Below are 13,625 nucleotides of genomic sequence, written 5' to 3'. Positions count from 1 at the left end.
CTTCAATACTGAAAATGTTGATGAAAGTTCTCAGTGCAAATACTTGTTCATGCCTATTAGTTGCTGATTTCACACACACACACACACACACACACACACACACACACACACACACATGAATGGTTTGGTTTAGTGTTCCCTTCTTTCTTGAGCATCTTGGTTTAGTCAGAAAATTAACAATTTTGCAAAGAGTTGTGTTTCCTACTAATAGAAAGATTTCTTCATTTCCTTCAGTAGTTGATGGCTTTAATCTGAAGTCAACCCTTTCAAATATGTTCCTTGAGAACAACTTATTAAATTGAGTAAATACTTCTCTGTCTTTATTGGATCTAAACTTTCTGTGACATTTGGCCCTGGAGACCTTTCTTTTCCTATGAAACCTCTTTCTCTCCTGGGCTTACTAAACACCACTCCCTCCTGTGACTGGATGCCCACCCCCATCACAGCAAAATCCTTCATAATTCCTTTTTGCACATTATACTCCTTTTTTAAATCACCCAGTCTCAAAAGAATCCCACCCCTATCCTTGTTTTTCTCCCTGAATGACAGCAGTCAAAAGTTCCATAAAAACTTAGGAGTGCTGGGTGCTGGTGGCTCATGCCTGTAATCCAAGCTATGTAGGAGGCTGAGATCTGAGGATTGAGGTTCAAAGCCAACCCAGGCAGGAAAATCTGTGAGATTCTTATCACCAGAAAACCAGAAGTGGTGCTGTGGCTCAAGTGGTAGAGCGCTAGCCTTGAGCTGAAGAGCTCAGGGACAGTGCCCAGGCCCACAATTCAAGCCCATGACAGACAAAAAGCAAAAAAAAAAAAACAAAAAAAACCAACAAAAAAGCCTTAGGAATTAATTACCTTCAAATAATGTGGATCCCCTAGTCAAACATATCTCATAAGATAGAGGGCCATATATTATTTCCTTGTTTGACAAAAACTTAATGCTCACTATACATAAAGCCCACTGATAACTAATATGATGTGCTGTCACTATTTCTCAAAATGTATCATGAGAACCTTTCTTTCAAAGAACAATTTAATCTGTACTCCCAAGTGAGATAAATGATACTATCATCCACTTGGTCACACCAGCCATAAATTTGGAATCCATTTGAGATATCTATTTCTCCTTCACTACCTATCCATAACACTTCCCCCAGCCATGTTTATATTTAGAGAATCACCAGATCCTCACAGTTATCCCTCAGAATATTTCCAATTTGTGTGCTCTTCCTCAATGCTTTGACTTCTTGCTTAACTTTTTAGTTTGTATATTTTGTGCCCACACTGGGGCCCATACAGGACCTGGGCACTGACTGTGAGCTTTGGTGTTCCAAGCTAATGCTCTTGAGCCACAGCTCCACTTCTGGCTTTTTTTTTTTTTTTTTTTTTTTTTTGTGATTAACTGGAGAGAAGGAAGAGTCCTATAGATTTTTTTGTCTGGCTTGGCTTTGAATCACAATCTTCAGATCTCAGTCTCCTGAATGTCTAGGATTATAGGCATGAGCCACTGGCACTCAGCTTTATTGCTTGTTTTTTTGTTTTTAAATCTTTTGTTGACTTACGTTAGCTACACACAAGGGGGCAGTGGGACAGGGGGAGGGAGGATTTCACTGTTATCTCCACATATTTACACTGTTATTCCAATCTCTTACTCCACCTGTCAAAATTTCTACTTCCTGCCACCCAAAAATTGTATCCCCAACTTTTTTCTTGTTTCATTTTCATAGCTCCAGATAACCTATGTGGACAGCATTCAACTTCCTTTATCCTCATTGTCTTCATTTAGCTCAGTACTTTTGGACTCATTTTGACCCATTATGTCATCCATACTGTTGTCAGCATGTCATGTACAAGTTTTAGCATTAATTTTCCCTTCTACAGCACTTCAAGTTTTCAGACAGTCTTCAGAATTGAGGTCAAGCTCTTTAGTGTGGCCCAAGAAACCCTGATATCCAATTCTGGACAAATTTCTTCTCTTTGAGCCAATAATTTTCTGATTATGGTTATTGCAAGGATCAAATTAGACATATGCTGAATAAATGAAAGTATTGTATATTCATTTAGTGCCTATCTGCAAAGGCTGTTCTAGGAACTGTAGGTATAGCAGTGAATGAAACAGTTAAGGCCCATTTCTCAGGAGAACTTGTATTCTCTCTGTTGCATAGAAAGAAGAAAGGTTTCTATTGTTATCATCCAAGACCAGGTACCAGCTCCTTGGGAACTTTCTAGGCTTACTTCTCAGTGATCATTCTGAGACCAATGCTATCTACATAGTCCCATACCACCCTATATGATATCATTATTACAGTGTTTCTAATTATCAATATTTTTACTTTGTTGATTCACACCCCAATTCCTTCATGTCAGAAGCTGAGACTTATCTTATTGGCCTCTGGTATACAAGAAAGCCAGATGTGTTAAACGAATGAATATTTTAGAGTATGCCTAATAAGTTTAGTACTTTAATATATTATGTCCTTGAATTCCATAGTAATATTATGAAATCAGTATTATCGCACCCACCTTATAGGAAAATAAATCTTGAGATGCAAAATGACTTGCCACATTACATAGCTTTATGAATAAAGTCAAGCCCAGCATCCTGGCTTGCTTGTCTCAACAGTCCCTATTTGAATCACGATTCTTGATGAGAAGAACCGTTTTTCTTCATGGGAATTTGGAAATGTAGGACAATGTGGTCTGTGTACAATTTTAGGTATTATCTATATGCAAAGGCAAAACTTTAGCCCACAGACAGATGTACAAAGACACTGTCAGATTTTTTTTTTTCTCTAGAATCTGTGTAATTCTCCCCACTCTGCTGGGGGCTAAACTCCGGGAAGTTTTGAACTTGCTCATAATATTATAGCCTCTTCCAATTTAGGCCATCTTTGGATAGCTCTACCTCTTGGCTGAATATGCAGCTTCTTAGATGGTCTCTTTTCCTCTGCAAGATAGCATTCAGAGCACTGAATTGGTGAGTGTAGCTTGTAGAAGGAACCCAAGGGTAGGAGAGAGTAGCTTCCCTTGTGATAAAGCTGTGCCTTGCTAGAGAAAGGAGTTGCTGTGATGGGCAGCACCTTACTCAGGTAGGAAAAGACTTCTTGAGCTGTTGTTTCAACATTGTGGCCTATAGCATCAAATATGAGATGAGGCAAAAGCACGTCTTCAGCTTCCCTTCTAGGATATAAGTTTGAAAACCTGTGGATGGGAGGCCCTGCTCTCTCCCACCTTCACTCCCTTCTTCCTACACTTAAGTGGGACTGGAAAAGTTGGGGTGGGGGGAGGGAATCTCCCCTCCCTCTTCCTATCTTTCATGCATTTCTCTATATTGTTATCATCTCTCTTCCCAAAGTGGAATTTACCCTTTCCTTTTCCCCAAAGCTTGACCTAAGGAATGGCTGCCAGGTAACCTGATTTATGGGGAGAAGAATAAAAACACATCTGTTTAATATTTTCAAATTATTACCCCTGTTACCCCTGCATCTCAGAGGGTAATCACTGGTCTCAGGAGCTCTCTGGATCCCTTTATAGTAGTGTGGCTCACAGCAGTCGTAGAGGAAGATTTACAAGGGCTCTTCCATACCTCCTTCACCTGACTTACTACCCTTCCCTTTCAGCCCATCAACCAAATTCTTGGCTCTTACCCCTCCTTTGTGGGTAGCCTAGAAACAAAGTGGTAGTATTTTCTTGAGAAAAAAATATTTGTAGAATGTATGAACTACATGTTCAAATTCTGACCATTTGAGTTCTCATGATGACACTGGTTATGGCTTACATATTTACATATGGAATTATGGGAAAGTAAGCTGTTATAAAGGACCCTAATATAGGGGACCTACTCTGGAAACATTGAACATTTTATTTGTATACTGAGTCTAATTCAGTCTGTCTCCAAAGAAAGGGAAAGCTTTTGTGAAAGTAAGCAAATTAGTAGAGAACTGACAACAGTGAGTCAAGCAACAGAAATGTTAAGAGGAAGCATGGATTTTGTGACAGTGACTCTAGTTTCATGTCTCTATAGCTCACTGTGCAATGTGAAGCTCGGTGTGTGTCTCTTGCTCTTCTTTATCTGTATGTCTTATTAAGTTTCAAGTTAGAATTAGACCGGATTTTATGAGAAAAACATTCTCATGTAAACAAATGTAAATGAAGGAATCCACTTGTGCACTGTGAATTGAATGGCTAAGCAGAAAATAAAATTGTTAAAGTAATAGCCCAAAAGGAGAGTACAAAATAGAAAGAATAAAAAAAGGGCTTCTTGTTTGAGGTTATCATTACCATCTGGGTTGTGAAACATTTGATTCCAATTCCAGAAGCCTGATACCAGAAATAACTTATAACCAAGGACATATGCTGGAGAATTGTCAAGAATGACAGAGTTTTTACTTGTTTTTAATATCTGTATCACAAAAAAATGAAGCTGATAAACTATACAATGATCTGAAGGGGTGAGCCATAGCTGAGAACTTTCTATCACATATATTTATGCTATGTCTTTTATACTCCAAATCTGCTTCCTTTCCTACCCCATGAAAATTCAGAGACCACCTCTGATACGTAGAGAATCTTTCTTTTTTTTCCCCCTTTGGAAAAGAGGATCAGACATACTTGGGGTCTCTCGAGCGAGACTCTATAATCTAATCCGTTGATTTTGCACAGCATTTGCAGTTCTACTCACAGTCATCTTTTCCCAGGGGTCATGGCTGATACTTTGCTAGGCTTATGCTCTACCAGGAGAGCCACACCCCAGCCCTTCACAACGGTCATGTTGGAAGTATGCCTAAATATTCTTACATACATTATAGACAAATGACCACTTTCAAGTTTCTTACCTATGTCGAATTTTACTTAAACCTTTACATTTTACATAAACCTCATTTTAAAAAAATGGAGATAAAAATACCACCCCATTTGTTCTGGGTTAGAACTAATTTGTTGGAAAACTGCGATGCTATAAAACAGTTTGAAGGCTGAGAGATTCCAAATATGAAAGGAGCTGGTCACTTGTTTCATTCACATGCCAATAAATGATTAGTATCAGGAGGCAGTATAAAGTCTGGAGTTGTGGTGTACTCCTGTAATCCCAGCCCTCAGGAGGCTGAGGCAAGAGAAAGACTAGTTTTAGACCAGCCTAGACTATAAGGGGGGAGGGGTACAGGGGGGAGGGGAGAATTGGAGTGGAGGATGCCCAATAGTTAATAATTTTAAGATCCTCCGGGATTTCTTTTCTACATAAAATCTCTTAACTCACAATCTTTAATCCTCACATTATTAAAGGCTTTATTGGGTAGAAGGGAATACAGCTTCCTTCCAGGTTTTTGGTTATTTGCTTTTAAAAAGGTGCTATTATTCGAGCAGGAGAGGAATCTGGAGAATTTAACTCCTTTGGTCAGACACTAGGAACTGGCCATCGGGTCTTGTAGATGTATTTTTAACTTTCCTTAAACCTGGCCAGGTTTCATTTTCACGGCCTAAGAAGTTGGTACTGAAGGGGTTAAAGGGTCCTCCACACCCCGGTACTCGAATCCTTCTTTTGTGTACACAGCTGCAGTCGGAGCACGGGTCGGGAAGGAAATGGTTAGAGGAAGAGCTGGTTTTCAGACCAGGCGGGTGTGCGAGGGGGGCTGTGTGTGTGTGTGTGGTGGGGCTGGGGGGGGGGGTGGCCTGGGGTTTTTACATGCCAGATGTAGGCCTGCCCGGTGCCTGCCTGGAGCCGCTGGCGTGCTCACGACGCGGCCCTGGGCGAATGGAGGCGAGGTGATGAGTTAGCGCGTTGCCATGGTGACGGGCCGGCCACGTGACCCGGGTGCCGCGGCTGGTACCGGACTGCTGCTGGCGTTTTGACGTCAGCGGCCGGGTGGGCGGGGCGCGAGAGGGCGGGGCGGGGCGGGGCGGGAGCCGAGCTGGGCGCAGGGAGCGAGCGAGCGAGCGCGAGCGGGCGGGCGGCAGCTCGAGGGACGTGCGCGGAATCGGCGGAGCGAGCGGGAAGACGCAGCCACCTTCCTGGTCAGCCAGCCCCCAGCGGTTTGTTCCCTCTCTCGGGAGTGCGCCAATGCCCGGGCCGACCCAAACCCTGTCCCCAAATGGCGAGAACAACAACGACATCATCCAGGATAACGGGACCATCATTCCTTTCCGGAAGCACACCGTGCGCGGGGAGCGTTCCTACAGGTAATGGGGGCGGCGCGGGGCCCGGCGCGCGGGGCCCCGCGCGGGGGGAGCCGGCGCGTTCGATCGTGGAGCGGCCCCTGCCCGCCGCCCGGGCTGGTGGCGATCCTCGGGCATCGGTGTCCCTGTGTGTCACGCTGGCCGTGCGGGGCGGCTTGGCGATCGCGGAGGGAAGGGCGTTTTGGGGGAATCGGTTTCGCCGCCTGCAGACGCGGGGGTCTCCCTCCACCCCTTTTCCTTCCACACTGGTCCAAAAATAAGAAATAAAAATGTAGGCTCTCCCCCCCCTCCCCGACGGGAGGCAGGCGGTGGCACTTCCTCTCCTCCGTCCCTGGTAGATTGCAAAGGGCCTTTTAGGTAGCGGTGCCTCGCGGCAGAAAACCAGCGCGAGGATGGCGAGGAGCGAGACGGGGAGGAAACCCACACGCGTTTGCGCTTAACCTGGAGAGGGTGCGGGAAAGATGGAATCCTCGAGATTGAGCTGCAGTCTGGGATGTGAGACCGCCAGATTGATGGAGCTTTGTACGAATTCTGCTCTCTGATTGGTGCGAGGATTGACAGCAGAGGTCACGATGTTAGACATTCACCCCCCCCCCCACCTTTTCTCCACCAAACCTGGGGTTTATTAGAAGAGACTGGACTGCCACCGACCTGAAAGAGGGTGTGTGTGTTGGGGGGGGACCGGGGCGTTGTTAAGCATTTTATTAGGAGTTTTATGGCCTTGCCATGGGCGGGGGAGCCCCTCCTTCGTATTTACAGTCGAAGGTAATTCCTGGTATTTTGCTGAGGTCTGATGTTCAGGATGGCAACGATCCTGGTCATTGTATTGTGAGCCTTTTGATTAATGAGGTGCCTGCACGGTTAGCATCATTTAGCATGAACCTATCTGGCAATATGTTCCCGAAGATAAGCTCATTAAAATTGTTTGCATTGTTTGATAAGGATAACAATGTAATGGAGACTGCAGCTAGGATCTTAGACAGCTCAAGGCCAGACTTAAAGGGAAGACTGATAGCTCCGGTCATATTTCCTCTGAAGTTCTTTTGTACTAGGGTAGTTATTTTTAAATGTTACCTTGATAAACCACAAACAATGCGTTTGCTTTGAAGCAGACCATGCGTACCTCTAAAGGGCATCCTTTTAGCTAGTTAGCAACAGGAAATAAAACCTCCTTGTAAAAAAAATGTGAAAAGCATTCATCTAAACATTCAGATGGTATTATGAGTAGAATAGTCTATGTGGATGAATGTTGGATATCATAAAATAAGACCCAAAGTACCCCCACACCCCCACTTCCTTTCTCTTTCCCACTTCCAGACACACACTATTTGTTAATTCAAAAAAAAGAAGAAGAAAAAGGCAACCTTCATCCTGTCTTCTCTGGCAGTTACATAAATACTTGGAGTTAATTTTGGCTGTGCCCAGGAGGTCACCTTATGGTTCCAATGAAATGTGTTGACATGGTATTCTTACAGACTTGAAGTGTTTGTTATTTTCTTAATGTAAACCAAAATAGAACCACAACTTCGGGGACTCTCCTTTTGGAGACCCTGTTATTATTAGAAAGTTGGGCCTTTTCTCTCCTTATTCATCCACCTTTTTTTTTGTCTGTAAATATCCCTAAACAACAAAAAAAACATAGCATTTAAATCAAAGAGTTTTGAGTTCCAAACTTATCAGAACTGCTCTTCTAAATAGTAAATTTGAGGCCATCCTTTCCTAAGTGACTTTAGTCACCTGCATTGTAAGTGGCAGTTGCTTTTTAGGTTGGAGTACAAATTTTAGCACATGGGCCCAAAGAAGTTGCCTTCTTCGGTTTTATTACTCATATGAACCAACTTGAGATGGCAATGGAAAAAATAATTGACTGAAAAGGTTAAATGTTACCTTCTCCTGAGAAAGTATTACTTTATAATGAAGTTTTATTCACTGCAACCCAAGTTATTATTTTCATTTCCTGAATTATTTCTAGTTTGCTTCTGAGTCTCTATAATGGTACTTGAAATTATGTAAAAACACAAACTGAATTTTTTTTAAAAATGATCTGATTGAAAAAAATTGTAAGCCACTCAGATCATCATTGCATTTGTATTTTTATGTAATAGGATTATTGGAGGCTACAGTGAAAAGCGCCATAGGTTAAATAGAGAAAGAATCTCCAGAAATGCATTTATATTGTTCTACAAAGGCTGCACTTGGAGAACTTGGAGATAGACACACTAGGTGTTTTCACTGGTCATCTCCTCCTTCAATGTGGACTAGTAATGTAATACAACTACTACTTGGGGGTGGGGGGACGGGGATAGGGAAAGGAAAAGCGGAACACATTTTTCTGTCCAGGAAGCATTCCATCATGATTTGGTATTCCAAGATTGGAATAAAATAGCTATTTAATTGCTGGGGAAATTTGGAAGGCAGTTTGAAAGCCACAGTAGAGATTTAACTTAGTAAAAATTTGACCTTGACTGTAGGTTTTGGGTAGCCCTCAACAATGAGATATACTTGGAAGTTCTCTGAGGAATCCCTTGAGAGAAGCAATTTTGTCTTGCTTACTTCACTGACTCCTAGGAAGACCTTATGCAGGCCTTTATCAAAGGCCAATTTTCTGCCTTTGCTTGTTACATATGAAGATAGATAATGTCATTTTTTAATTTTAATTTTAATTTTTTGTCGGTCATGGGGCCTGAACTCTGGGCCTGGGCGCTGTCCCTCAGCTCTTCAGCTTAAGGCTAGCACTTTACCACTTGAGCCCCAACACCACAGACTTTTTTTTTCTGCTTATGTGGTGCTGAGGAATTGAACCCAGGGCCTCATATATGTGAGACAAGCACTCTACCACTGAGCCATCTTCCCAGCCCAATAATATCATTTTAATAGAGATATTGTAAGTTTAACTTCAAACACTGAAAAAAAGAATGTCTTATAAGAGTTGTGGGCCATCAGTGTAGTAGGTCAATGGTGGAGCACTTGCCTAGCATGTGTGGAACATTGGGTTTGGTCCTCAGGAGCACAGAAAAGAAAGAAATGCTATGTAAATAGAAGAATGATGTTACTATTATGGAAAGGGGTTTCTTTTGGGAGCTGATGGACAGGAGTGCACCCCACCTTGTTGACAGTACTGGTGAGAGGGAGTTGAGGGTACCCAGAGAGCTAGACAGTACACCTGAACATTGCTAATGACGTGCAATCACTTTTCTATTTTTGTATTGTTTGTACCTTACTGTTCATGAATAAAAGTCAGACATGGTTCTCAACATAGATGTCACAATCTAGGTATCTGTTAGTGTAAACAGCACCTAATTTTAGCATCTAGAGAATAGGTGAGAAGTCATCATTGAAACTAGTGTGCACTTTTATTAGAAAAGCAAGTTTCTTTCAGCAAATTACCCCTGATTAGTAATTTCAATTGAAAATAGCAAGTGACCACAGCCATGTAAGTAAATACATTTTCCCCAGTCCACTGACTGATATGAGATGGCTTCTCCAGCCTCTGCTTCTTCAGTGCCTTAGAAGTGCTAGAAATCCATATATTTTAAATGCTGCTTAAAAAATAACGTGAAGGCCATCTGAGGTGACACTGTTTAATTCACAGCAAATGAGTTGTGCTCCGGTGCTCCCTCGGGAGAATACTCCCCATAGCTCTGCCTTGTGCATGTGCTAGTCGGAAATGAGATTTATTAACTGGCCCTCTGCCCATCTCATCGTTGTTTGCATACTCCAGGATTTTGAGAACGAATATATAAAGCCAGAGGTCTAGTTCAAAATGGGTGTTTGAATATGCAGCCACAATAGTATGTTTCTAAATACTTAAAAACAAAAATTCTTGACCCCAGGAAATGAACTTCCAGGCAAAGCAAAATGAAAATGTTAAGTCTAACATATTAACCTAAAACATCCAACTTTTCTAGGCTTTTAAAAAATGCACTGATGTTAATAATAACAAAAAGAAATCCCATGTGTTGACACATAAAAGATGTACTTATGAAGTGTGTTCCATTCATTCGAAGCTATTATAATATGGCTCACTTTTGCCAGAATGTAAATTTCAGATTACAGCACCCAAAACAGGCTGTAAGCAGCAAAACTCTAGATTCACCTGTCTCTATTATGTATTAGTGTCATCTAGGCTTAATTCTGTCAAAGATGGTTTTCGAAAATTTGATTTGATCATCAATATCTTCTTCAGTGTTGGTGAAGTCAGAATGGCTTGATGGTTTGTTAGGCTTTCAGTTCTGGAACTTGTTTTGTGTCCTTTCTGTAAATGGGATGGTCTTCTGGGTGTTCCTGTCCTTGGAGAGAGGCTCACCCCTGCCCTGCTGCTGGCTTTGCTGTCTGTTCACAAGGCAGGATCTTAGCAGAACGTGGGTATGAGATTGTCCTCTGGAATTTAGAGATTTGATTTCCTTATGTAGCATATTTTCTGTGTTTATAGGGACCTCTTGAAATTGCAGTGACTAATCACTTAGAAGAATTGAGGGATATATTAGGGTTAATGTTAAGTGTTCCATTTGGATTTGAGAATTCATTAATTCAATAAATATTTGAGAGTCTATTCTGGCCAAGGTCTGTGCTTTCTCCCTTTGGGGACCTTGAGTTCTAGCAAAGTGAGAGATATAAACAGCTCATTTTGTAGCAGGTTTACATTGCTGTCAATATTTTGCTCAGTCTGATAGCATAGTGGTTTACATTTCCTGAGCCCACAGTGACTCAAAGGAAAGATAACCTCAAGGCCAGTATGCTGCAGGAAGCTAAAAGACATTGTGGAAAAACATATGCACTGTTCAAAAGGCTCTAGAATCAAACAGAATTTTCATTGGCCTGGCTAGGTGCATAATGAAAAGGGGTAGAAAATAAGGTACAAACATTGAAGAGTAGGCAGAGGTAAGGGTAGGAAATGGAAATAGGAAACCACTGGAAGCCATTACCTGACAGGCAGCATTATAAAGCTGGTGCATGCTAGAATGGATCTCCTGTTTAGAAATGAGAGCTGAAAAGAAAATGGTCTCCTCAGTGCCCCACCGTGTAGGAACTAAAATATTAGAGAATACTTAATGTGCTGTGGAGACCTCTAATGTGTGGTGATTAGCACATATTCCTTGACTGAGACCATCTTTCCCTATGTAGAAGCAATGAGTGCAACTTTGCCTTATAGTGAAACTAGTTCCTGAATCAGACAGTGGTTTTAAGATTTCCAGAAGCCCAGTTCCTAGCTAGCAGTCTGACTTAAGAGGAAGTTAGTATGGAACACTGTTCTGTCTGATCTCCCCAAACTCAGAAGTGAGGTGTCCAGTACTTCAGGGTGAAGGATATTTCCTTGTTATTTAATGCCATGAGATGTACATATGTGTACAGAAGTCTAATTCCCAGAGATATCACCTGGACAGAGGCCCTAAAGTGGACTGAGAATTTTCCTTGCATATGTGTTTTATTCTTGAGTTTTCTGTTTCACTTTCAAGGACAAATGATGAGCACCATTCCTAAGTAAAGTATCATTTCCCACAATGCAATATGTCTGTAGCAGTTCATTCTTGAATTCAGGATGTCTTTTCACTGTCTGTCTCTGTGGTAAGCACTATTCTGACAGCCCTTTACCTATAACACTCATTGTGACCTTGAATCTTGTTTTATAGCTCATTTAAAAAACATGATTGTTTATGTTTCTGTCCTTTGGTATTTTTTTTACTACATTGAAAGATCTCTTCCTAAATGAAAGCTTATAATTCATACTTCTTACAGGCAACAGGGGAGAGGGTAGGGATGGGGAGAAGAGGAAGAGGAGAAATAGTAATATGTTGACATTTTGCTTTAATTAATCAAAGAAATTCTTCTAGATATTTTTGTTAACTGTATCTCCAAAGATTATTTAGATGAAAATGATTTATCAATGAGGCAAGACTAAGCAAAGTTTTATAGGTCACTAAGAAATAATTCCTTAGTTGGTTACAAAAACAAAACAAAAAACCTTTTTAGTGTCAGATCTCCCCAGGCCAGTTAGGATTTTATTCCATTGAACAGCAATGGACTTTTTTTCTAAAAGGGTAGAAATTGGTGACACATATATGGGATGATGAAATTGATGTCAGCTTTTAAGGCTTGGATAGTTAAGAAAATATGGTAAGAACTCAGTCCTTCTGTGCCTGGCTTGGTTCTAGCAGGAAAAATGACTGCCAAAAGACTCTCATTTGGGTCATGACTCTGGAGCAGAAAAGTAATAGGGCTTAAGAAGGAAGAGTAAGTTTTCTGTGTAGGAGGTTTGTAAGTATAGACACTGGTGGATCTCTGTAAACTTGTGCCCTTTTATAACATTGAGAAAATTCAGTACTCTCTGAAGTTATTTTGGCCATCTTTAACATTTATATTTCCTTGTGGAAATACAGTTGTTAATTACACACAGAGAGTCAAATGTGGTACACAGTTAAATCCCAGAGCTGAAAAGGCTGAGGCAGGAGGATCTCCAGTTAAAGACTAGCCTAGACTAGATAGTGATATTCTGTCTAAAAAAAATAAATGTACAAAGACTTTATCCAGAAGGTTAGAGTTAATGTTTGTTGTTGTCTAAGTCCAAATGAATGACATTGCCTTTCATGAGAACAACATGACCGATTTCTATGATGCCATTTTATTTTTTCCTAGAAGTATTTGTTTTGTTTTACTTTACTTTAGACATCAATTCCCCTTCTGTATTTCATGTCAGCCTACCCTGGCAAACTCTTGGGAGGTAATTCATCAAAAGTGCCAGAGGCATTGACATCTCTCGGAGGCTTTCTTGTGTTCACAGTTATACTTTGATTATAAACAGTGGTATCCTTCATTTAAGAGCTCTCTATGATTCACTGCAAGGTTTTCATTTGGTGCTTCATGAGTCAAGAAGTGGAGCTGCTAAAATCAGCTCCTCTATTCTTTCTGCTTACCATCTACCATTTTTGAGATGCACAAACATGGTTTCAGTTTGTTAAGAATGTAATTTCTTAAGTTCCCACTGTGCAATTTTACACAGCTATTGTATTCTTCAGCAAATGTACTGAGTTCCTTCTATATGTCAATCTCTGGCATATAATCTGCGTGCCTGGAAACAAAGATAAGTCGTGCATAGCCCTTTCTTGGAAGAGTCTCCAGAGCCCTCTGGGAAGAATCAGGAAGTGAGTTCCTGGTAGGCAGCATCGGGAATGGGCAGGTGCACACACCTGGCCCTGAAGAGTCCCCAGAGTAGTATGTGTCTGCCTGTTGTAGAGTATGGCTCTTAGTTAGAATTCTTCAGTTGTTTCAGTTGTCTTAATAAGATATTTATGATTATTGTGCAAAGATATCCTCCTCTAATTTTCAAAAGCTTTCTTCTCTGTGTTTACCCCACCTAAGGTGACTCCTCAGATCTCAGCCTGTTGGGTAGTTAGGATTACAGGAGTCTTGCTGAGTTTTTTGTTCCCGCAATGTGGGGGGGGGGGAGAGGGGGGGACTGGT

At 41.4% G+C, this 13,625-nt stretch overlaps 1 protein-coding gene across 4 annotated transcripts in view; it reads left to right on the top strand.

The window, feature by feature from the left end:
- Mapre2 (microtubule associated protein RP/EB family member 2) overlaps positions 1–13,625 on the top strand; it is a 152,741-nt gene that overhangs the window by 45,559 nt on the left and 93,557 nt on the right. Inside the window, exon 1 of one of the 4 annotated variants that reach the window (XM_070029335.1) lies at positions 5,926–6,170. The exons of the other annotated variants lie outside the window; for them this stretch is intronic. Within the exon in view, the coding sequence (XP_069885436.1) occupies positions 6,052–6,170 (119 nt within the window). The 5' untranslated portion in view covers positions 5,926–6,051. Of the gene's footprint in view, positions 1–5,925; positions 6,171–13,625 lie in introns of those variants that run through there. 4 annotated transcript variants of the gene reach the window in all.

The sequence above is a fragment of the Dipodomys merriami genome, unplaced genomic scaffold (genome assembly GCF_024711535.1).
Source record: "Dipodomys merriami isolate MVZ:Mamm:240054 unplaced genomic scaffold, mDipMer1.0.p SCAF_2, whole genome shotgun sequence".
NCBI classification, from domain to species: Eukaryota; Metazoa; Chordata; class Mammalia; order Rodentia; family Heteromyidae; genus Dipodomys; species Dipodomys merriami.
Note: the sequence above shows the minus strand (reverse complement) of the source record. Positions and strands in the feature narration are given on the sequence as shown.